Below are 26263 nucleotides of genomic sequence, written 5' to 3' on the forward strand. Positions count from 1 at the left end.
ATTTATTTATTTGAGACAGAGTCTTAAGCTGTCACCCTGGGTAGAGTGCTATGGCATCATAGTTCACAGCAACCTCCAACTCTTGGGCTCAAGTGATCCTCTTGCCTCAGTTTTTCTATTTCTAGTAGAGATGGGATCTTACTTTTGCTCAGGCTTGTCATGAACTCGTGAGCTCAAGCAAACCACCTGCCTTGGCCTCCCAGAGTCCTAGATTACAGGTGTGAGCCATTGCGCCTGGCCTACCTATTTACCATTTAGAAAACATAACTAGGAATAAAAGGGAAATTCCTTAACGTGATAAACGCTATCTACAAAGAACATAGTTAACATTATACCTCATGGTGAAAGATTGAAAGCTTTTGTCCTAAGATCAGGAACAAGATAATGTCTGCTTTCACTGCTAGTTTTCAGCATTGTACTGGAGGTTCTAGCCAGTGTAATTGGGATAGTAAATGAAATAATGGACATCCAGATTAGAAAGAAAAAAAAGGGACTTGTAGAGTATTTTGCAGATAACATGGTACCATATATAGAAAATCCAAGGAGATCCGAAAAAGAAAAAAAAAATGCCAGAGAGCCAAGTCCAGCAAGGCTGTATGATACAAGATCAATTTACAAAATAGGTTTTATTTTTTACACTAGAATGAAAATTCTAAAAAATAGAATTAAGAAAATAACTCCCATTTATGATATGATAAAAATATTTATAAATAAATTTTAAAAGAAGCAAAAGACATATGCCTAAAACTAGGAAATAATAAAATTAAAGACCTGAATAAATGGAAAGAGTTTCATGTCATTAAAAGGTAAATTGAGCCGTGGTAAAATCTTAAAGGGTATGTGTGAGCAAACATCAATTCATGAATTGGGAACTTCAAACCAGAAGTGGTTCAAGAATACCACCAAGGAATCATAAGTAGAAGGCTTTCACCAGGCAAACATGGAAATAAAGCAAAGAAAATATTTGGTTACAGTTGCACAGTACCCTACTTGCTCTACCTGCTGGAAAATCCCTAATTATATAAGTTAGTTGTTGGCCTTTGATCGGTTAGCCTTAAGTTTCATTTCTTTTTAACATAGGCATTTACAAAGTTAAGTTTTGCTCAACTTATGTTTTGCCTGTGTTTGCAAATCAAGCAAGGTTAAGGTCACTTATGAGGTCTAATGACCTTTATTTGCCCAAGGATTCTTTCAGATCTGGTTTCCATTTTAATTTATTTTAACAATGTTCATAGATGGTAATATTTAACATTGTTGGGATAGTAATATCTTCAAATTGATGTACAGATTAAATGCAATATTTACCAAAATTCAAACTGTACCCCTTTTTGTAGAGAGTGACAATAAGCTGATCCTAAAATTTATATATAAATTCAAGGGCTCTAAAATAGCCAAACACTAGAAAGCAGAACAAAGGGGGAGGGCCCACAGTTCCCAAGCTCAAAAATTGCTATAAAACTACAGCAATCAAGAGAATGTGGTACTTGTGTAAATACAGCTATGTTAAAATTGAGTATAATTCAGAGAGTCCGGAAATAAACCCCTACACGTATGCTCAATTTGTTTTTCACAAAAGTGCCAGGACAGTGAAATGGAGAAAGCAACAGTCTTTAATAAAAAGTGTTGGAACAACTGGATTTGTACTTGCAAAAGAATGTTAGACTCCCATCTCCTATGCAAAAATGAACTCAAAATAGACCAAAGACCCAAAGAGTTAAAACTATAAAATTCTTGGAAGTAAATATAGGGGTAAAATCTTTGTGACCTTGGATTACACATTGATTTCTTAGATATGACACCGAAGGCACAAACAACAAAAGGAAAAATGAAATAAACAGGATTTCATCAAAATTGAAAACATTGTGCTTCAAAGGACACACTTTCAAGACAGTGTAAATATAGTCTACAGAATGGGAGAAAGTATTTCCAAATCATATATGTATATACAGAAAGCAGGCGAGTGGTTGCAAGAGTCAAGGGAAGGAAGGAATAGGAAATGACTGCTAATGGGTATTGGAGTTTTTTTATAGGATAATGAAAGAAAATATTCTGGTTATAGACTAAAACCATTGAATTACACAATTTAATGTGATGAATTTTATAGAACTTGAATTTTATCTCAATTTTTATAAAACTGATTTCACTGGCAAAACTAATGATGATATGCAACTACTATCCCTTTCCAGAATAATCTCCCGAAAACACACCCCATCCTGTTTTTGTTTTTCTTTGTGATAAAAAAATGATGGAAGCCATTGGGCCATGACTGATGCACCTATTCAGAAGAGGGATGCTTGCTCAATCAACCCTTGCGCTGAGTCACTGCTCCCAGCATGTGGCCTTCTGGCCATGCTGGGACTTCTAGGCCCTCCCCGTATCTTGGGTCAGCATGGACTCCTCCTCTGATACTCAGAAGTGTGTCCATATTCATCCTGCATAATCTGGAAAGTATCTTTTTCTGCTCCATATTCATTCTATTAGAGGATCCTGTTCATAGCAAATCGTGTTGGCTGGAAAGTTCAGACACAGGAGCACGTGACTTTCTGTGCTGAGCCTGAGCCACTCCTCCTCCCCTCCACACTCACACCATGCTCTACCCCCCATGTGACTTTCTTCTACCACCTGCTGCTTAGCTCTCATCCTAGTAGGTACTCTGAGCGTCAGATCCAGTGTTGCAGCTGTGCTCTGGCTGTCCACTAACCCCTCAGGTAGGGACTGGATGGTTGTATTCCCTCCAGATTCCTACACTGAAGTCCTAAACCCAATGTGATGGTGTCTGGAGGTAGGCCCTTAAGGAGGTGATTAGGTTTAAATGAGGTCATCAGGATGGAACCTCCACAAAGGGATTGGTGTCCTTATTAGAAGAAGAGACCAAAGCTCTCCACAGCCACGTGGGGACACAGCTAGAGGGTGGCTATACACAAACCAGGGACCAGATCTGCTGGCACCTCAATCATGGACTACCACCCTCCAGGACTTTCCAGAATTGTGAGAAATAAATGTCTGCTGTCTAAGCCACCCAGTCTATGATGCTGTGATATGGCAACCTGAGCTGTAAGACCACCTTCTATTCTCGATAAAGTGCAAAAATTCAGTCCACTTGGAAATCGGGGCAGACTCCTATCTTTCTAAGGCAGATAAGCCTCACTGTTCTACTCATCTTCCTGTATTCTTATCTTTCAGCCTTCAGATTGCAACACACATCAGACAGACTCTTAGGAGAGGTCTGTATAATTTACAAACCCACATGCAGGCACCGAAGCTCCGAGCGAGAGCTCTGAGCTGTGCCCCTGCTCATCCTGGGTGTTTCTGTGACTGGTCTCTCCTGAGACAGCCCAGAACCAAGAGTTTCTCTAGATGCAAAGAGACTGGGTCAGGCAACAGGGCCCAGGGAACTAAAGGTGGTTTTTGTTCAATACTCACACATGGGGAGATGCAGGCCCTCTTGGGGACTTCTTCCCATTCTAATATTCTCCATTCATCCATAATGGTCTGGGAGACTCCAGGGTCACTGAAAGTGTCTTCCAGGACTCACTGTACTCTTTTGCATTAATACCCAAGAAAATCAAAGCTGTATTTGCAAATTAAGATCTATACTCTGTCGTCCTGTATTTTATTGAGAAGTATCACCAATATATCCAGACCAAGAAGGTGCATACTAAGGGGGACCTCAGTGCTCCCAGTGCACAAATCCATGATCGCCCTTTGATTAGTTTCCCCCAGTCAGTCTACAAACATGCACAGATCACCTTTCCCCGGGTATTAGAAGGTAGAGATAGATGAATTTACTGTTGCCACATCCCAGGGGGCTTGTTTATTCTAGGACATTTCTAGAGCATAATCTTGTCCTCTTAAGAAATAGATTCTATTTTTTTTTCTTTTTTTTAGAGACGGAGTCTTGCTTTGTCACCCTTGGTAGAGTGCTGTGGCGTCACAGTGATACAGGACAAGTGGCATCTCAGCCAGCTTGTGGAGCATGGGGGCAGACCAGCTGCCTCCACCTTGGCAGTGTTGATGTGGAGGCAGAGAGCAGAGGAACCAGCGGGCTGGAGGGTAGGCAGGGGGGCCCTGCAGGAGGCTCCAGTAACCAGAGGGGCCAGACAACTGCTGGGGAGACACCAGCACCTTAGGCTGAACAGGGAACCCCCCATTTCTAGGCCTGGTCAATTTCATATGTTTCCTAGGCCCGGGAATGAAAGGCATTGTAGCCATTCCTTCAGGTCCAAGACATGTCCCAGATGAGGGTCCCTGGACACGCTAAATGTAACTACTGAGGGTCCCAGACACACTAAATGTAACTACAGAGGGCCCCATGTGATTATATATACCTCTAGACAAAGAGCCAGGGACAGACAGACAGAGATGGGGAGAGAGCACTTTTTTCTCCTGACTGGTTTTCCTGCTCTGCCAGGTGCTTTTGTATTCTGGTGCTTTTGTATTCTCTTCTGTAAATAAATCCTGTCTTACCACTGATTTGTGGTCCGCGGATTTATTCTTCAAATCACTGAGACCACGAACCTACCGAAGACAAAATTCCAGTATCAACAGCTCACAGCAACCTCCAGCTCTTGCCTCAGCCTCCCGAGTAGCTGGGAGTACAGGTGCCCACCACAACGCCCAGCTATTTTTTGTTGCAGTTTGGCTGTGGCTGGGTTTGAACTCACCAGTCTCTGTATATGGGGCCAGCGCCCTACTCACTGCACCACAGGCACTAGAAATAGATTCTAGAAAGAGGTAAGAGTGCAATACATCTTTATTTGTTTGCTTTGGCATACAATATATTTTAAGATAAAACAAGAGCAAAAAAAAAAAAAAAGAAGAAGAAAGAAAGAAACAAAAGCCCTGACCTTTGTTAGAGGACCTGTCAGCTATAAGCTGTGTGGAGTCATACTTTTGAGACAGCAGGTCTTTCCTTCCCTGTTTTCTTTCCACACTCCTTGCGTTTTGCATGTGGAGTGCCAGGCAAGAAGGTTGTCAGAGTTGGCTTTCGAGATTTATCACTATTGCTCATATCCTGCCATTGCCCCATTTCCTTAACTAAGACATAATTCCTGTCTTTTCCCCATCTCATTCCTTTTGCATCCACAAACAAAGACCTAGAGGTGGGGAGTCCTTTCTGGAAGCTGCCTGCCATCCCGCCTCCCATTTTCTAATGAATCACATTCTAATCCCAAAGAATGGTGCAGCTGGGCCTCCACATGCTGAAAACCTCACTCTCCACTTGAGGTCCTGACTGCCATCCCTTGCTGAGGCTTGAGGTGTCCCCTGAGCCTACTCTGAGGTTGGAGGCAGCCGTCCCAAGCCTCTCGTGAACATTTCCTCCTCTAGACTGGTGCAGTTTGGGGTGGAGATGGTAACAGATTGGGGCGCCTGAATGAGGTTCAAATCTACTTCATTACTGTTCTCTGGAGGTTGATATGGTTTGGATATTTGGCCCCTCCAAATGTTCATGTTGATGTCTGATCTCCAGTGTGTGTGTGGAGGGTAGAGTGGGAGATGTTCAGGTCAGGGGAGTGGATTCCTCATAAATGGCTTGGTGCCTCCTCCTGGCAGTGAGTTCTTACTGTGAGTTCAGGAGCTGGTTGAAGAAGGATGTGGTACCTCTCACTCTGCTTTCTCTCTTGCTGCTTCTCTCCCGGTGTGGCACACTGCCTCCCCCCTTGCCTCCTGTCTTGCTTTGAAGCTCCTGAAGCCTTTGCCAGTACCAGGTCCTGGCACCATACTTCTCACACAGAAGTATTAACCAAATACGCCTCTTGTTTTCTCAGGTAAGATGTGCCATCTCCCCATTGGATGGCCCCAGGCCTTAGGTACTTGTCTACTCGGGTGAAAGGAATCACCCTTTACTCACGACTTTCCAGTTCCTCCCTTTCACTCACTAGGAATCATTTCTGAGGATTCGGTTTAGAAAAGACACCCACCCCTCTCTGCCTGCTCCTTGTACCTGCCCCCCCAAACACAGGGAAAAATGGTTTTCCAGTCAGTTCCTGCAATGAAACTAGAGGCCAAGTCCAAAGCCACCAGAGTAGATGCTCACTTCCCACACCCCCCTGGACTGGTCCTCTTTTTCTGTACCCCCTAGCCTGCCCCTTGAGTACAGCTGGTTTTTGTCACAGTGAAATGACAACTGTGTTGCCATCCCGGATCCCTGCCTAATCACTGTCCACTCAGAACAGACAGGAACAAAGACTCATGCTTGTACGCCCAGCCGCATAAGAGTCGGGATCCAAGACCCATCCAGAAACTTCCTGAAGCTGCCATCAGACCGTGACCTCATTGTAGGTGTGGAAAATTGAAGAACAATGGTGTGACATTCTAAGGGTACAGTGAAGCCCTTAGAATTTAGGGAGTGCTGAGGGACATGTGTGATGCAGTGTGCTGAGCACAGACTGATGAGCAAACAACCTGCAGCAGCCTTCACCAGAAGCTTCTGGAAGCTTCTCTCTTCCTCTGTCCCAGCTCCTGGGGCAGCCAGCCTCATTCCCTGTGTTGGCACCCAGGTCTGGACAGAAGCCTCTCTTCCACTATGACCTGATGATTGGGGAGATGCGTCATTCTGCCTGTGGAAGTGAACCTACCCCGACGGCAAGCCCCTTAGCACCCAGGGTCCTGGTTCCTCCTGGGATTGGTCAGGGGTGTCCACGTTTTTTATTTCTGCCATACATTGGAAGAAGATCTGTCTTGGGTTACACAGTAAATACAGTAAATACATGAACACTAAAACACTAACAATAGCTGATGAGCAAAAAAAAAAAAAAAGAAGAAGAAAGGTGCACACATACTTTCCGTGGCACCTGACACCACAGATGAGCAAGACAGGCCTCAAATGTGCCTGTGCAGCTTGCGGGCTGCCAGTTGGATGCCCCTGAGCTTTTCTGCAGAGAGCCCTCAGAACGCGCCTTCCAGAAGAGTGCTGGGAGTCTAGGGGGTCACCCGGGCTTCCAGAAGCCCTAGTGTGGGATCAGCCCTGATGTGGCCGCTTCAGGGTGGGAGACTGTTTGAGAAAAGTGAAAAGGCCTGTTCTCTGCACTCGACTGCTCACATGCTGCTACATCACTGTGATGGATGCTGTTTTCCTGCCTCATCACCCCCAGGCCGTGATTCTTTGTTTTTTGGCATACATGTTGGACTCTGAGTAAAATGTGTGGAAAAAATTAGTTGTCGGGAGGTGGTGGCCGTGGAACTGGGGGTAAGCCACATTCCAGGCATTTCCAACTGCTGCCTGCTGAGAGGCTGTGCCTGTTTCATGATTTATAGGGGTCTTGGGCTTGGAGACGAGAACCCATTAAGTGATTTCTGTGAAAGCTGAGCCAACAGGCTGTGAGCCCAGTTGGCAGACTCTGTTTCTGTCGGGCCCCATCTGGGATCTTCTGCTCCAGTCATGCCAGCCACCTCTTGAGACAGTCAGCCTGCCCTCTTTTGTGTTGTTGTGGGACAGGGACCTTCTCCCTAAACCTCCAGCACATTTGAGAACATTCTGCTTGTTTGCCTCTCTCTGCTAAAGATGGGCTGCTTCTTGTGGAAGGGGCCAGGGTCTTCCTGTGTGGCCTCACCCCCAGCACTGGGCATGGCAGTGGTAGGTGCCCACAAGCATTTGCTAAGACAATGTGTCTGAAAGGGTCTACAGGAGAAATAAGCTCATGGTTGCCAGGCTTCAGTGTGGTAACGGGGAGATGACCTTATGTTTCTCCATGGAGACCTGGAGCCAACTCTCTCTCACCACTGGGACGGAGGGCAGTGAAGAAGTCTGGGGAGATCATAAAAATGTGTGCTGGCTCTCCAATGGCTGGGATCTCCTCCTTGAATCCCTCACCCCTGCACTTGACCCCTTTCACCTCCTCCTATTCACTGGATCCAATCATCTGTAAGAATGAACTAGAATACAACATTTTATTCTTCATACTTTTCTATGCTCTTTACTTTAAAAATAATGAATGTATATCATGGGGGAAATCAAGAAAATAATTACTATAGTTCCATCTGTATAAAGGGAATGTTTTTGTTTAGCTGTTTATTTCGATGATTAAAGGACTATGAATTTTTTCATTTCAAAATAATAAGAAGGTACAATTAGGTTACAATGTTTGCATTTGTTAGGTGAGGTCCCTGTTGTAGGTGTACACCCTACCCAGGAGGTGTGCCATATAGCCTTATATTGTGCTCTTCAGGTGGGAACACACCAATCCTTCCCTCCTCTCCTCTTTCCCTCTTTCTATCCCCTCCCCCAACTTGAATTGAGTTTTTCTCTTGTGTGGGCCTGTATTAGATCATCTACTGGCTTTATATTAGTGAGCCATTGCTTTTCCATTCTTGTGATACTTTACCAAGAACAATGTGTTTCAACTCCATCCAGGTTAAAAAAGATGTAAAGCCTCCGTTTTTTATGGCTGAATAGTATTCCATGGTATATATATACTACAGCTTGTTAATCCATTCCTGAGTTGACAGGCACTTGTTTTCACTACTTGGCAATTGTAAATTGAGCTGCGCTAAACGATCTAGTGCAAATGAGAAGGACTATGAATTAAGCACCAGCCCAGGCCTTTAACCATTATTTTTTCTCCTCAGGTGACTGCCCATCTGTTCATTCATCTTCTTGCCTGTCACAGGACTGTCCAGCCTTGGAGCAGTTTACCATAGCTACAGAGTTCTCTTTCCCACCCATAGCCGTCAAAATTCCTGAGTTTTTCAAGATTTATTGTCCTCTTATTCTGGTCGGCAATTTGCTTTCTACTATTTTTATGATTCTATAAGAAATAAATATTCCTTGTAAAATGAGTCATATTGAAAGTTATAAGGATGAAAGGGAAGTTCATTTTGCATTCTATCACATTAAGACTACCATGCAGATATGTTCATGCATTGCCTATACACACATACATAATTTCACGTAAATGCAAAATTATTATACTTAACACATTTGTTTAATATTTCTCTATTTTCTCTGCTTCCACGATCCTTCCAAATATAGCCTAATGTGAATACAATATTTTGTACATTTTCTACATGTACACATGTATGTACACGTACAACCACATATGTGAACCTTCACTATGTGCTTTTTTTATTTTTATTTTTTGAGACAGAGCCTCAAGCTGTCACCCTGCGTAGAGTGCAGTGGCATCACAGCTCACAGCAACCTCCAACTCCTGGGCTTAAGCGATTCTTTTGCCTCAGCCTCCCAATTAGTTGGGACTACAGGTCCCCGCCACAACGCCCAGCTATTTTTTGGTTGTAGGTGTCATTGTTGTTTGGCAGGCCCAGGCTGGATTCGAACCTGCCAGCTCTGGTGTATATGGCTGGTGCCTTAGCCGCTTGAGCTACAGGCGCTGAGCCTCAGATGTGCTTTTGGAAGTGTTTGTTTTAGCAACATGGATTGACTTTATTTATAATTTTCTGATCATTTCCTTTCTTGGTTAATATATTCTGGTAATGCTACATAATATTTAAAAGTACACGTGTTCTCCAATTTATCCAACTGTTCCTCTAGCAGTGGACTTTGCCTTAATTTACAATTTTCCTTCACTATAAAATATGGCAGCAACAAACATCCTTATACATACACTGGAATTATTTTAAGATTTTTATTTCACTAGGATGGGTCTCTAGAAGTTAGATAGCTGAGTCAGATATAGGCTTTAATTTAATAGATATTGCCACTTTACTTTCAAATTAAGTTATAAAAGTTTATATTTCTACTAAAAATAATTAAAGAACGTTTTCAAATGCATTTTACCAATCCATTTGGGTGACAAATATCATATCGTTGTCACTTTAATTTGCATTTTCATGCCTACTTGTAAGATTATCTGCTTTCTGATTTATGTTTAATTATTAAATATTTCCACTACACAGCATATTAGAGAAAGGAATAATAGGATTCTATGTGCTCATCACTGAGATGAAACAGCTGTTTTAACATTTTGCCTTAATTGCTTCAGATCATTTTGTTCTTCCCTTGATTTTCACCTCTCTGCTCTTTTCTTTCTTTCTTAATCTGTTTTAAAGAATTCAAACCATACAAGCCATTCTATTTCTTCCTTCTTCTTAAGAATAACCATTATCCAGAGTTGTATTTTTCAGTTCATGAGATTTTTTCTTTTCTTTCTTTTACTACTTATCTATTTATTCACAAAACACGTTAATGCATTGAGTTATAAAAATATGCATAGCATATAAATTCAATGTTATATTTTTAGAATTTTTGCACACTGCAATGAAATCATTCAAGTGCTGGAATATATTCCTTTGTGTGACAAAAATCACAGCTTATTCATTCTTGAGAGATTATTTTCCACTTTTCACCATTACAAACATACCAATGAATATCTTTTTAACTGCTTGTGTATATGCAAGACGTTTTTCTAGAACAGACACTTGGAATTAGAGTTGTGTCCTGGTTTGCACATCTTTGACCTTCGGGGTATTTCCAGCATGCTGTTGGAGAACTGGCGCTGATAAACACCATTTTCCCAGAGCAAGTACTATTTCCCACTATCTAGGAAGGAGAGTCCCTGTTTCCTCATATCCTCAATGACAATTTTGTTACTAGAAATTGATTTTGCATTGCCCTTCTGTAGGGGAAATTGAGCCCTGATCTTTAGCGTAAGACTCGCTTCCTGCTTGAGAGACTGGAGAATCACAAGAATGGCATGTGAGTTGTGTGTGTGCAGTTCAGGAAAATGGCCTCCAAGAGAAAATGTATGTGTGAGGTGTGGCTGTGATAATTATGATAAAGATTCTCTAGATTCCACAGGGCTCTCGATGTTGGAGGCTGAGATTGTGCTCAAGATTTGCAGTTTTGCAAAAACAAAGGGGGAAACATCCTATCTGACCTTCTCCATCCCCTCTCTAATCAGGGCTAATGTCTGACAAGCAGCTTTTGTCCACTTCTTCCTGTTCTATGATAAATACAGATCTGAAGATTACTTGGGAGGGCTCCTCCCAGAGTTCCTCAGTCCCCTGACACAGTCTCTGTGTCAAGCCTCTTCATTCCTCGTGCCAAGACAGCCTCATCTGTGATCCCAAACCCCTTCACCCTTATAGTAAACTTCACCATCTTCCAATAGATTTAATACCACAAGAGTTTCTATGAACTGACACTTCAAATCTTTCCATGATTTGCTACAGAGCTGTATTTCTTTGATTTTTTAGGAATCCTTCATATATTCTGGCTATGATGTTGCTGGGTATTTAAGTTGCAAATATTTTTCTATCTCTTGATTATCTTTTATATTTTTTGAGGCTAATTTTTTTTTTTATTGAATTCAAACTTATCAATGTTTTACCTCATGGTTTATTTTTGCTTCCCTGAGTAGAATTTATGAATACATTCTCCTAGATTTTTTTAAAGTGTTTTACATATATTGATTTTAACACTGAGATATTTTTGTCTGTGTAAAATATTTTTTAATGGGTGAAAAATAAGGATATAATCAGTTCTCCTGTTTCCTACGTACTTCCCCCAGCATCATTTATTGTAAGTCCCTCTGATCTCTGTCATTTGTGATGCTTCCGAATAACCCTCTTTATTCTGAATATGTGTGGATTTCGAGGTTCTTTGTTCTGATATCTGGTTTTCTATCTCCATGTCAACCCCACACTTTTAATTATAAAGCTTCCCACCATCTGGGGAACGCCTGTTCTTTTTCCTCCTTTCCTTCCTCTTCTTTCTTCTTTCTCTTCTTTTTGATATTTGTTCAACAAAATTCATTGGTTATTAATTTACTTTTTTCTTTCATAGGAAATTTGGGATCACAAATCCATAAAAAAAACTCTCCTGCGATTATTTTTACATCAACTTAGATACGCATACATACAATATAATTTAATGTACCCGTCTTACGTGAAAGGTTTGGTGTCATGTGTCCACACCTTTCTACAAGCAAGGTGTAGAACTCTCCATTATCTGGAAAAATTTCTTTGTGCCTCCTCTCATCTCCTTCTCACCCTCTCTTCTGCCTCCTGTCCCTCTGGAGTGGACATGTATTATCTAGAGTTTTATGTTTCTGCAGTCACATTGCATATCTGTGCCTGGCTTCTTCTGCTGTGTCATGTTTCTGAGCTCTGTTGGTGTTACTGCTCTTGTCGGTATTTTGTTTCATTTTACTGCTGAGTAGCATTCCATTGTATGGATATATCACGCTGTTTACTCGCTCACTGGCTGTTGGACTTGTAGGTTGCTGTAGGTTCTACGTGATTACACATAAAGATGTAATGGATATTCCTATTCAAGTCTTTGTGCAGAAATGTTTTCATTTCTCCTGGGCAAATAAATACCTAGGTATGGAAAAGCCAGGTCTTATGGGCAGTGGATGCTTACCTTTGAAAGATTCTGCATTTTGCCTGTATGAGGTTCTACCCTGTTTCCCTGAAAATAAGACATCCCCCGAAAATAAGACCTACTTACAGGAAAGATAAGCTGTCCCCTGAAAATAAGACCTAGCGCATCTTTGGGAGCACACCTTAAAATAAGACACTGTCTTATTTTCGGGGAAACAGGGTAGTAGCTCCACACCTTGCCTTTTAAAATTTTAGTCAAATGTTAGAAAGGTATTCCGTTGTGCCTTTAGTTTGCATTTCCTTCATGACTAATGATGTTAACTATTTTTTTATGTGCTTATTTGCCATCTGTACATCTTCCGTGGTGACATGCCTATTCAAACTTCTTGTCTACTTTGTACTGAGCTGTCTTACCAAGCTGTAAGAGTTCTTTCAATATTACAGATACAAGTGATTTCTGAGTATGTTCTCTAAGTCAGTGGCTTGTCTTTTTTTTCTCTTAACAGTATCTTTTGAAAAGCAAATGTTTTTAATCTTTATGACAGTGGTTCTCAACCTTCCCAATGCCACGACCCTTTAATACAGTTCTTCATGTTGTGGTGACTCCCAACCATAAAATTATTTTCATTGCTACTTTACAACTATAATTTTACTACTGTTATGAATCGTAATGTAAATATCTGATATGCAGGATTGTCTTAGGTGACCCCTGTGAAAGGGTCGTTTGAGCCCTGAAGGGGTCGCGACCCATAGGCTGAGAACTGCTGCTTTATGAAGTACCGTTTGTCAGTTTATTCTTTGATGGGGCATGCTTTTGCTGTAATTTATTCAAGGTCACAATATGCTTTCCTGTGTTTTCTTTTAATTTAACATTTTCTTTAAATATGTGCAGTTTATTTTATATCAATAATAGGTCAATAAAGTTATAAAAATAGCAGTGCTTGGTATTTGATGGGAAAGAGTTAAGTGATTTTAGTATGTCATTTTGCTAAAACTGAAATAGACCTCTTCAACAGGAAAAATTAGAATTTGTAAGTATAGTTGGCCCCTGAACACCACCAGGGCGAGGGGCACTGATCGCTCACACAGGTGGAAATCCATCTATAACTTCTGACTTTCCCGAAACTTAACTACTGACAGCTCCTGTTCACCAGAAGCCTCAAAATAACATAAATGGTATGTTAACACATATTTGGTATGTTATACGTACCATATACTGTATTCTCACAGAAAGCAAGCTAGAGAGCAGAAAATGCTACTAAGAAAACTGTAAGAAAGAGAAAATATGTTTATTGTTCATTAAGTGGCAGTGGATCATCACAAAGGTCTTCATCAGCCCTGCGCTCACCGGGAAGACTGAGGAGAGGGGTGGTAGAGGCAGAAAAATCCATGGTAAGTGGATCTCACGGTTCAAATCCGTGTTCTTCAAGAGTCAATTGTATTTACAAAGGCTTATGTATCTTAAGACACTAACTTAATTTTATGAGGATGTAAAGAGTATAATAAGGACAATACATACAAGGTTTTGGGTAAGACCTGAGAGCAGAGCCTGGCTCTGCTATGTCCTTCCTGTGTGTTCTTAGATAAGTCGTTCAACTTCTCTGGGTCTCAGTTTCTTTATCTATAAACCAGCAGTAGTAACTACACATCATAGATTGTTGATTAACAAAGAAAGCATTTGCAAAGAAGCTTCTAGAGAACCTCGCCTGATACATTTGAGAAGTGTTAGTTTCCTTTTCCAAGAGGCCTTCAGCATACACAGACCCCATGTCCTTTACTGACAACTCACAACACGGTTCTTAGGATGAGGAGTGATGTAGGATGCATCCCTGAGAGTGGTGGTTTCCATGAATGGTTCAATTACAAAGTTGGCCTGGGTCGGTCATTGTTCAGAGCTAAGTCACTTTTATTGTAGTGAAATTTTAAAAGGCAGTTACATTAGTTACACATATACACAACAGACTTAATAACTGTTAGTCATAGAGAACATTCAAGAAATACAAATGATTTATCCACAGCACAGTTCACATCCATAAGAAGTAAGGTTAAAAGAGAAATGATTAAATGCTTACATTGTCCACTGAAGCCTGCTTGTGAAATCTTTTTTCCTTTTTTTAAAGGAAACTGAGATCGTTAGATGAAGCCAGCTGCCCTGGTCCTGTACAGCCTGGGAACCCCCGTCTCATACTTGCACATACGTCAGTGCCCCACAGGTCTCAGCCAGTTGCTTCACTGTAAAGCCAGTTTTGGCCACAAGACCCAGAGATTTGGACATTTGAAAATGTGCTCACACCATTGTGTGGTGTCTCTGAAGTTGCCCCAGACTCAGGCAGTGGAGGAAAAGGAAGACTTGTGGCTCCTCAGGACTGGGCTTGGTGGGGAGAGTCCTGACAAGTCAAGGCCCTGCAACTTAGACCAAACCTGTATTTTCTGATAATAGAGAGGGTGTTTCCAATCGGAGCTGCTACTGGCTAGAGCTGTTAGGTCACTAGTTTATGCTTGTTTCTGTGGCAGGTCGGAGCAGGTGGGCCCTGAGAGGGAGTGCTCCCTATGCTGGCATAGCTCATGGGCTTCCCCAAGTGAGCTGGGTGGGGGAGAGACCACCGGTCATTCCCGGGGGTCAGCTTCATCTCTTGGCTGGTGCCAGCAGGAATGCTAACATGTGGGAGTGTGGTTCATCTGGACAACACAGGCAACTTCATTGATATAGAAGATTAAAGCTCCTCTGTGTTCAGTTCCATCAGCTATCAGGATCCCCCCACTATTCGCAATATTCACCACTCATAAAATAACAACATGGTTGAACGTGACCTGTCGGAAAGCAGAGCAGGATGTGGCATTTGTAACGAATGACCCTATCATTCCCGGAAGCCAAAACTAAAAGCAAAAGTAGGGGGAGTAACATGCAGGCAGTGTGTTCTAGAACCATCCTTGGCCACTGTCACTGTCACTGTGCTGCATCCATGCCCTTGCCAGGGGCTCAGGCGTCACCGCGTGGCCCTCTCTTGGGGAAAGCCTTCTGCTTGCTCAGCCTGGGGGAGCTGGTGCAAAGTCCAGTACCTCAGAGGAGGGGTGACTGAGAAGTGAGTCACAGAGCCAAACAAAGCCATGAATGCTGGTCCCCTTCATAATCCAGCCTCACCCAGTCTCCAGTAGAAGAGGTGCTGGGCATTGGCTGGGACAAGCATAGCGTGAGCACTCTGGCCTCTGAGGCTGGGCAGGACTGGCATGGAAGGTTTTTTGCAAACCTGGATGCTTAAACCCTGGGACTTTAATTCTTAACTCCAGTTTGTCTCAAAAATATTTGGTGAGAAAATCCCTTGGGTGTGGGATCCTCCCAGTCCTGGCCTTCAACTCCTCCATCTCCACTATTATCTATTTACACATTCACTTCCAGGAATCACAAGTGGTGTGGGGAATAGGAAAGACATTGAATGCAAGCCAGCTGCCCAGACTCCACTGGGGTTCCCTGCAGATGTTCCTAGGACAGGGCTGGAGGGGAAGGAGGCAGAGCCTGGATAGTCACTAACCCTCAACTCCCAGGGTCTAGTGCCGGGGGAGGAAGCAGAGGGAGGGTGGTAGGAGCAGAGCTCCTCGCCTGTTCTTCTGCCCCCTCGGTGCCCTGCAGAGCCCAGACACAGGGCAGGTGCGCTGTGCATGTGTTCACCTGTGTGTGCATTCATGAAAAGTCTCTAATTTTCCTCCAAAAAACATAAGGCAAAAACAAACATAAGACCTCCCATTACTTCTGGATTCACAAGCCAAAGGCTGCAAGGAGTCTGTTTTCAATTCATTAAGAAATACTTCTTTGATCAGAGAGCTATTTTTGTGCCTTCTTTGGGGGGAGGGGGGAATAATTACGCCCATGGCCTGGGGCAAGTTCAAGGCTGCAGGAGGTAGAGGCAGCCCCAGGGGCAGGGCATATAGAGAGAGCCCCTTTCTAGGCTGCCCCATGGGGATGTGCAGGGTTTCAACCAACTGCCATGTGCCCAGAAGCAAGAAAGCTTCACTCTGAGGTGGGGGAACACTAAACTCAGAACCCAGTCACTACTACAGACAAAAGGCTTACAAACTGCAAAGTCAGGGTGAAGGTAGCTCCTAGGAACTGGGATCACATGTACTGGCTGCCAGCCACAGGCATTCCATTGAGCACTGTGGGTCTTTACCAGGTGAAATTCCCATCAACACTGAGCAATGGGTCTCCCTGGATGCCAGACAGAGCTGGGGATCGATACTGAGCCTTCAAAGAACCACATTCTCCCCTGACTTGTCCTTGCATGCTGGGTTCACTGGCTCCCAGGCCACTGACAACCAATGCACCCCCTCCCGGCCCCCCAGAATCTGGGGGCACAAGGACTGTCCTGCATGGCCACCACAGCTACTCTCCTATGTGGGTGTCAGTGAGCTGACAGGCTGGTGATGCAGAGCAGGAGGGTGATAGTCACAGCAAGATGGCAACGTGGGAGTCTGGGGGAACCCTCTGTCCCACCGGGAAGGGTGGGGAAGGCAGGGGAGGCCTGTGAAAATAGGTCTTCAAACCATCTCCCCTGAGAGAAGTCTGAGCACAGCACAGCATATCAGGGAGCAGGGCCTCAGAGGTCAGCCAAGCAGAAGCTTCTGGAAGCCATCTTGCTCCTGTCTTGAGATCATATAAGGAATTCAAGGCCCCGATAAGTATGTGGCAGAATCGGAAATGGAGCCAGAACCGGAACCCAAGTCTTCTGCACCAAAGGCCTGCACTTTGTCCCTCCCAAGCCACCCCTGTTCCTCCCATCAAGCTGGAAAAAGGAGGCTCAGTGGCCACCTCCAGGGCCACTAAGCAGAACATGGCACCAGATAGGACAGGAGGGCCTGGGTGTCTTGCTCCTGCCATCTACTCCTGTCCAGAAAGGCCCAGGCATCTGTGACCTCAGGACATGTGGGAATGGGCAGGGATAAGAGGGAGCAAGGTGATGCCAATGTGGGAGATTAGGAACACAGCTGCTCAGACCTCAGTGGGAGGGAGGCAGGAGTGTGCCCAAGGGGCTGCTACAGGATGAGGCTGGCTCCTTGAAGAGGGCGGACCTGAATCTGCACTAGGGTCTTTTACCACTGTCAAGGTGAGCAGGTCCCCAGCTGTGACTCTCATGACCCTGTGAACCTGGCTCCTGACCCCAGGCCAAGCGTCCTCCAGTCACAGCAGTGCTACTGCTGGGCTTGGGGACTGGGCGTATGGCTCAGTCCTGGCACTCACTGTACACTCTGTGGGTTCCACACACTCACTCTGGCCACATGTGACAGACATGGGCACAGCATGTCCATTAAGACAGAAAGTTCATGTCACACTGCACAAAGTACATACATCCCACGGCACGATGAGTTCTCGGGGAGGTCAGTGGAGTTGAGGGCAGCCACCTCCGTGTCCCTGGGCTCCTCAGCCCCCAGCTGGCAGACAAGGCCTGTGCTTCCTGCTCGCCTCCTTCCCCAAGCCCACCCCGGACCACCCAACCAACAGAGGTGAAGAGAAAGAAGCCGCTGACTTCAGCATCCTGGGCAGGCCTGCTGGTGCCATGTGGTTTCTCTGAGCATCACTGAATTTTTTATGAGTATAAATTGTCTGTTAAGAGATTATTCACAACGAAATTTAAGGACCCAGCAGGCTCACCTCCTGAGCACACACAGAAAAAATACAATAAATACAACCAATCCTCGAACGTCTACCTGGGGGCCCTGGTCAGTGGCAGAGTAGCCACAGCTATGGGTGAGAGCAGAGAAATGCTGCGCCTGGGGACACAGCGGGAGAACGGCTTCTGGTGGGGGTCCTGTGGCAGGGCAAGCAGGGCGAGGGTAGGCCCCGTTCACAGGGGCATTGGTGGCACAGCAGGGGTGGCATTGTACAGTGGGAGCCTCAAAGCTACTCAGAAAATGGGGGGAACATGCCCAGGTCGGCAAAGTCTTCGATGTTATAGTTGCCAGTCCCCTGGGTGGGATCTCCTGGCATGGGCAGCATGTCCTGCAGAGGAGAAGAAAGAAAGCCACGAGGGGTCAGCTTGCTGGCCAGTGCCCTATGCACGTCTGAGGAGCCCACCCTGCCATCCGCCCTTACAGCCCATATCTCACTGGGCAGCCCAGGAGGGAGTGTTCCCTGGGCTTCTGCAGTGTGCCCCACAGGGGTCCTCAGACGCCTGGAAACTGCTCTCCCCAGGGAGCTGCCATGCCAGTAGGTGAACAACATCAAGATCTAGGGCAGAGCCAGGGACACAGGGTGGACAAGATCCCAGCCCGGCACCCAGCAAGGTACAATGCAAGAGAAATGAAAGTGTGAGGCAGGCGGAGGATGAGCAGAGGCCGGCCTGCCCACCTGCCTGTAGTGTGCATCTTAAGGAAGGGCCACCCCACTGACTTGTTGAATTTCAGCTCCTTCAAGTCCTCTGGGTCCTCTGGCCCTCAGACTATCCACCCAGACAATGGGAGTAGCAAAGCTTCAATTCCTTATGGTGAATTTCCCAGCGTGGGTTCTGTTGGGTTCTCAGCCCATGCAGTACTCTATGAGAAAAGAATTCTGTGGATAAATAAGTTTGGGAAACAAAGCATCCTTTGCCTGACTGTTAGAAGTCCAGTCCCATTGATTTAATAAAAGCTCTGATAAGGCTTGCAATAAAGAAACTGAACATTTCTAACCAGTGTTTCATAACCCTATTTGACCAAGAATTTCCATTTAGCATCATGACCATGAAAACCCACATTAGGAAATTCTGCCCTTATGGGGCTACTGTGAGGCCTGAGGACGGAAGGAGTAGAGGCTTTCAGCAGGAGGAGGGCGGGACAGGCACTGTGATGGGGGAGGGGGCAGGCTCAGGCAAGGCACTCCTCAGCGCAGTTACAGGAATGCTGCCCTGCCCCTTGGGGGCCTGAGTGACATCTGGGTTCTAGACCTCAGTAGGTGAAGATGCTCTTGGCCTGGGGGAAAGGAGCTTGGGATGAGGGTGGGGTAAATGCGAAGGAGGAATCCCTATCCCTCAGGCTCTCAGAACCCTCTGGTGATGTAGTCCTGCCTCCCTCCTCCTTTGCAGGGCAGGCCTGGGGTACAATGCAGGGTGCCTGGGCAGAAGCTTGACCTGGGCTGGGCTGAGCTCTTGGCTAAGGGCAGTCAGGAGGCTTGTGCCTCCTCTGGAGTTTTCCAGTCAAGCCCAGGAAACCCAAAGGGGCACAGCCCTGCACTGTGGGGCCGTGGTGGTTCCCAGGCCAGCTGCACAGTCTGCCCTGGGCAGGAGGAGTAGGCTAGGAATGTCTCGAACACCACAGAATTGTAAGGTGCCAGGTATCCTTGGTCAGGGGTGTTCTGAGTTAACCAAAGGGAAGAGCTGAGCCGGGGTAGGGCTGGCATGGGGTGAGGGCCTGGCAAGGACAGGAAAGGGGTGGGGAGCAGGAGCCATTGAGGCCAAGGAGAGGCCCCTTCAGCCTTGGCTTTGTGTGCCCCTCCTAGGCAGCTCCAGACTCTAGGGCAGGGACATGTCCAGCTGCAACACCCCCTTTCCTGTGCCTTGGCTCAGAGGGTACGGTCCCTGCCCCTTCCCGCATGCACCTGAGGTCTCTGGCTGGGCAGGATGGGACCTTATACCCCTGGACACCCTCTAGCCCAGGCCGGGCCAGGACTCACGATGGCTACCGGGTAGGCGGTGGTGCGGCACAGAGCGAGGGGGAAAGGAAGCAGAGAGAAGGCGCCGATACCTACGAGAAGGCGGTGCTCGCTCGATTTACCTGGAACACTTCAGTCTGACTGGGCTGCTGGTGGGAGTGCTGCTCACCGCTCTGCTGACCGTGGTGCTGGCTTTGCCACTGTGACCAGACTTCTGAGGGCCGTCCTTGGAACTGCCCGCTACCTTGTCCACTTTCAGCTGAAAGATCCGACACACAGGACACTTCCATTAAAAGCTGTCCCATGGTTCTGTGAGACCTAAGAGCCGCTGCAATTCAGAGGGCCCCAATTTCTGAAAGGGACACTATTGCCCAGAGCTGTGCTTTCTGTCCCTGCCCTTCTCTCCCTGGGGTCACCTGCCAGCTAACCAGGTGCTTTAAGCTCTGGAGCTCCCAATGCCCTTGGTGACCATTCATGGAAACTTTGGTGGGGATCAGGGGCTTGTCTGAGGGACTCGGAACATGGGTGAGAGAGGCCCCTCCTCGCAGCACAGGCTTGGCAGGAGAAGGCAGATGCAGTCTACTGCTGCTCCCAATCTCCTTTGTCCACAGGCTGCTCTTTAAAAGCATCAGCCCCACTGGAGGAAGAGCCTGCCCTCAGCATGCTCCCAAGAACGGCCAGCCTCATGCTCTGCCTTTCCAGCAGCTCAGAAGCCACACACAGGGTGTGCTACACCGTCCTCTAACAGCTCGTTAGCCTCAGTTTTTATAAGAGGGAAGGAATCTGGGCACTGGTCAGACAAGAAGCTATGTTTCCTCTGTGGGAATCAAGAAATTTATTTACAAATGAGAGCTATTTTGCTTCCAATAGGTTATAAAAATATACCAATAGGAAAAATATCTGAAACACTTTTGAGATTCAAATAAAGAAATACTTAAGGCACATCACAAATCGTGGGAACCTTTTTTCTTCTTTCAAATCATTCAATAACATTCTAGAGACAATGGACTCTCGGTCAAGCTCTGGGGGACAGGACAGGCACCATCTTGCCCCACTTTACTTCTTTCAGCGTGTATGCTGGCCACACCCCTCACCCACCACTAAGCTGGGCACTGGGGAAATCTGAGCTACGGCTGGAATGTGTTCAAGGAACAGAATCTCTCCATCTTTGTTATTCTCTTTCACACATATGCACACACACACACACACACACATCCACCCATATACACTGTGTGAGACATAAAGGGCTTTAACACATAAGCTCCCTCCAATGCTTTATCCTCGGTGTTTTTCATTCTGTATGATGACGACAGTTGGCAAGGAGTTCTCTGACATCAAGCATCAAGGCAGGGTAAAAATCCCTACTTCAGCACAAAGGAAATTTTAAATCTATGGTGCACACAGGGTTCTGCTATAAAATAAGCATCTGGCAATCTGCAATGCCCTTTCTACTAAGCTCAGACCTGGGTCTCTCCAAGCACTGGAGGAACTCTTTGTTAGAATTGTGTCCACGGGCCTGATTTGTAAATCTAAGAACCTAGAGTTGGCTGAGTAGAGGACAGGCCTGTTTTAAGACAGTGGCAAAATTCAATGAGTAGCAGTAGCTGCCGGGGCCAGGAGGGGAGTCTCACCTGACAGGCACCTGTCCCACTGGGGAGCCTGCAGAGCCCTGAGCATAGCAGCTCAGTGGGAGGGTGAAGGGACATGGTCACATCTGCTAAAGGAAAGTCACGGCAGCTGGGGGACGATTCTAATGCACTGAGGGGAGATAATCGCCTCGCTCCAAGATGCTGCCTCAGCGTCCAGGGCAGGGTGTTGGCTATCACAAATCAACGTCCTCAGCCCTTCCTCCCCTCTAGCCTCGTGGCTGCCTCTCCTCCCCTTTGCCATCCATCACCCTTCCCAAGCCACCGTACAGGCAGCAGCTGCCCATTTCCCTCCCTCTTCAGCCACACAGACCACTCTGTGGCCAGGTCTGCTCTGCAGAGTCCAGCTCAGCTGCATTTAAGGAGCTCTTGTCTGCCTCTGTCTCTCTTGGGCTTCAACGCTCTGGATCATTCTGTTTGAAATCATCTAATTAACTTCAGGATTGCATCAAGCGTTAGTTCCACTGCCGCCTTCTGAGGTGATCCCTGACCCTATGACTCTGTCCCTTAACACTGCACTCCCTGACACCTGGGTGCTGGGCTGGTGCTGGTCTGTGGCCTGTTAGGAACCAGGCAGAGGACTCTGTAGAGGGTACCTGACTTGGTCATGTGACATGGAAAAGCCTGTCGGGATCTCTGATGAGACCAGAAGAGAAATAAATATTAATAGTGTTGAACCAGTTTTGGAGGTGGGGTCATAGGGAATTCTAGACAAAAGGACCAATCTACTCCAGGGCATGGCAGTGGACAGAGTTTGTGCCTTCAGGTACCCACACAAGGCTCAGGAGGGATGAGGGACAGAGGGTGGCCAGGCAAGTGATGAGATGAGGATGGAGGGTGAGCCAGGGGTCAGGTTTCCATCTCCGTGAGACCAATTTTGAGAGCAGCAGAGAAACACTGAGGGATTTCCAGCAGGGTGTGGCATGCACAGATCGTACCTGCAGGAAAGTCACCTACTGGGGGGTGGATGGGAGGAGAGGGAGGAGACCAGTTGGGAGGGGCTGCTGTAGAGATCCTTACAGGAGATGACAGCCCCCTGGACCATGGAGCCAAAACACCTGGAGAGAAGCAGATGAACTCGAGATACTCTGGGAGGAGTCGCCTCCATGTTTTTGGGGACTGACTATCAGCTGTGTGGAGGGGAGTGAGGGGGGAGAGCTGGGGATGGTTAGCTCATGTGTCCAGCAGCTTTACAGTTCCAGCTTCTCTCCTGAGCTTTGGCTCCATCTACCCGGTCTGGGTAACAATTCCTAGCACTGTGAAGGCTACCTGAAACGCTTCCTGCCTGAGGTCACCATCCAGAGAGGACAGTCATGAGCCTGGACACTTGGCTCCCACTCATGCGGCACGTCCACTCAGCCATAGGTTCTGCTGATACTCTCTCCCCCCGGGTCCACCCCTCCCCCAACTCCCTGTCTGTCCCTGCTATGTTGAGCTGTGCCCCCAGCTGGGCATATGAGTTCTCTCTTCACATAATCTTCTTCTCCGTGCCCAGAGGGTTCCGCTTGGCTTCAATGCCCTAATCAAGTGTGTCCTCTCCACAGCAGGAGGTGAGCAGCCACCTGGCGAGCGATCATCTCCCTCCATCACTGTCCCCTCTCGGCTTGTCTGTGGCCCATCACACTATACTGACTGACTCCAAATTGTAACTGAGGGCCAAGGATCATGTCTACGTCCCTCCAAGGCTTTACTAAGAATGATGCCTGGGATACAGGAGGCCTCAAGAGAGTCTGCTGAAGAAATGAGGCAAGGAAATAGGGATGGAAGGAGGAGAGGAAGGAGGGAAGGAGAGAGGAAGGAAGAACACATGCATTCTACAAACTCATCCCAACTCGCACCTGAGGTGTCCTGAGGGCAGCGGACTTGTGACAAAGTGAGTGCACACTCTCATCAGTCCTATCTCAGTGACAGTCAGATGGGGCAGGGTGTTGGGGATGGGGATTAGAGGAAGATCAGCTCTCTATCTGCAAGGGGGGTATTCCATTCCATTAATTGCAGGTATAAGACATCAGAATAAAAGTTCTTAAATGTCTGCAAATTAACGAGCTTGCTTTGGAAATGGCATGAGCTATTTAGGGATGGATGGAAAGGACCTGGAGTTTCTGGGGTACCGACTGTGCATGGAGGGTGCTGTGTGTTAGGAACCATGCTGGGTATTCTAGACACCTTATTTCAGTTCATTTTCTCTTCATTCCAACGGCAAGAAATGGGCTTATTACCCACATTTTTCAGATAAGGAAACAGGCTCAAAGATAGTAGGAAATTAGCCCAATCCATTCAGTGTAGAAATGCCAGACCCAGGTGTGAGCCCCAATCTCTCTGACACTGAAGCCCTGTGCATTCTTTCAATGAATGCAGTGCTCAGGCTGGATACTGTGACACCCTGGCACTGTGCTGGCAGCCCAGTGGTGATGAAGACTGGCCCAACCCCCTGAGAAAGACCGGTGAGTCTCTAGGCAACTGGAACTGTCACAGGTCTTATGAGGGAAGCCCAGGACACGGCAAAGGGTCCTGGGAGGGGGCCGTAACTTAGACTTGAGGCTTCCTTGGGAAAGGTACTCCAAAGCGGTGACCTGAGGGATGTGTTCACTGGCCATGAGACGGGATTGCTGAAGCAAAAGTCCTCCTCTTGGCCTGTGCTACTAAACATTTTTCTTTCCTCCTGAATTGCATTAGTGACCACTCTTGCTACATAATGAATAAGAATGTCAGTGTAAACTGGGTGCTGTGGCTCAGTGATTAGAGCGCTGGCCCTGAACACCAGGGGCAGTGAGCTTGCACCTCAATTGGACCTGCTTAACAAAAAATAAAAAAATAATAAAAAAAGAAAGTCATTGTAATCTTTCCCGCATGGCAGAGCACTGTGGCGTCCCACGTTGCACAGATGCCAAGGAGGGCTGCCCAGGGTCTGCCCCCACCACGTACCTAACCAGACCCTTTCTGAGACAAAGCCTGGTGGTCAACATCTATTATTTGACCTTATCGTCCCAAAGCCAAGTTACAAACGATGAGCTGGGTTCTAGCCGTGCCGTTTCTGTTCCACAGGCTGTCTGAGCAAGGCCTAGGCTGCCACAGCCCTGGCTGGGTCTGGGCACCTGCTGGCCTGGGTGTCCACACAGGTTGTATTACTGGCTGCTCCCACCTGGGCCAGCTGAGTGGGCCTTCAGACCATGGGACAGAGTTTTGAGGAGTTTATGGATTTCTAGATTGTGGAGGCAGGGATAGCATCTTCCTTTAGTACAGTTTGAAGTTCAATGCTATAAGTCTTATCACCTAGTGTCTTCTCCTTATAAGATTCAGCTGACTTGAAAATTGCCCTAATATTCAAGGCCAACTTGAAGTTCTGCTTAGAGGTCCTATGTGTCCTGTGTGGCTGGGTCCAGCTCAGCGGCTGCCAGCCTGGGGCAATTTGAGCACTCCCCTCCGACCCCCAAGGCATTTGGCAACGTCTAGAGATAACTTGTCATTATCATAGGAAGAAGAATGCTAGCCGGCAGACACTGGGGTTGCAGCTGAACACCCAATAACCGATAGAGAGCCTCCACACAAAGAATTATCCAGCCAAAACATCAGCAGTGCTGAGGTTGACAAACTTGTCAACCAGGTGTGGTGGCCCATGCCTAGTTCTGGTACCTTGGCTGGTAGTTTGGGAGGGTGAGGTGGATGATCACTTGAACCCAGGAGTTTGAGGCTGCAGTGAGTGACGATTTGGCCACTGCACTCTAGCCTGGGCCAACAGAGCAAGAAAAGAAAAAGGCAGCTGGTGCTCTTACTAAGGACTTCAAGGCATAAGAAAATTGTACCTCACAACAAGGATCACGGACTGCCCTGCTGCAGATTTCTAGCTGAGACCTCACCTTTCAATACAAACTATTAGGAACAGAGAGTTCTATAGTTTCCCAAAATTCAGTGGTAAAAATGTACAGGGCTCAGTTTGGGGGCGGGAGCTGGGAAGTAAGAGGGTCCATGCAGTCTGCAAATGTTTCAGATCATTGGAATCCCACCCCTTCCTCCCCATGCTTATCCTGCCCTGCTCGCCATCTTGAATTACACATTCCATTTCCTACTGAAAGGATCTTCAGACCTTTTTAGAATAACAAATTCTTTCACTTCCCTTCTCCAAAGTAAACACAGGCCGGGTGAGGTGGGCTGAGGCGGCTCTCTTAAGGAAAGGCAACATGCTCCAAGCTTTGTAAGAGAGGCTCATCCTCAGAGCTGTTAGTGTCATCTGCTGTGACCTGGGTGTGACTTGTGCCACCCAGGAATAGCTTGTTTTCACTCCCTCATCCTAAACTGAAAAGCACTTGGTGAACAAGAAGCCATGGACATGCCTGTGTTTGCTAAGATGTTACATATGGAGGGTTCTGCTAAGAAAATAATGTAATTTAGACCCTCTATAAATATACATAGACATATATGCCACAGTTGGGGCAAGTCGGGGAATGACAACCTGGCCTGCTACTGCACCTCTGAGTAGAGGAGCAACTTTTCTTGGAGAAACCTGTGTGGTTGGCTCCTTGCATTTCTCCAAGAAACGTGATATTAATGAGCAGATGCCTGGTAATAGTTGAGATAGAAGGAAACCCGGTGATTTAGGGATTTGTGTTCACCTCTGCCACTTATCAACTTATTGCCTTAACTTAGCTCTAAATTCACCCTTCTTTGTCTTGCTTTGTGATACTAAATTGTACCCTATAAACATTTCTCCTTTGCCAGC

At 46.4% G+C, this 26263-nt stretch overlaps 1 protein-coding gene across 7 annotated transcripts in view; it reads right to left on the minus strand.

Moving 5' to 3' along the window:
• Positions 1-14167: 14167 nt before the first annotated feature.
• ARNT2 (aryl hydrocarbon receptor nuclear translocator 2) overlaps positions 14168-26263 on the minus strand; it is a 215536-nt gene continuing 203440 nt past the window's right edge. For 6 of the 7 annotated variants that reach the window (XM_053593527.1, XM_053593533.1, XM_053593530.1 and 3 more), the window contains 2 exons: positions 20023-20159; positions 14168-18274 (listed from right to left, as the gene is read on the minus strand). In XM_053593527.1, coding sequence (XP_053449502.1) covers positions 18176-18274; positions 20023-20159 — 236 coding nt within the window. In that variant the 3' untranslated portion in view covers positions 14168-18175. The other variant, XM_053593532.1, reaches the window with a different exon arrangement.

This window comes from Nycticebus coucang, chromosome 6 (assembly GCF_027406575.1).
Source record: "Nycticebus coucang isolate mNycCou1 chromosome 6, mNycCou1.pri, whole genome shotgun sequence".
NCBI classification, from domain to species: Eukaryota; Metazoa; Chordata; class Mammalia; order Primates; family Lorisidae; genus Nycticebus; species Nycticebus coucang.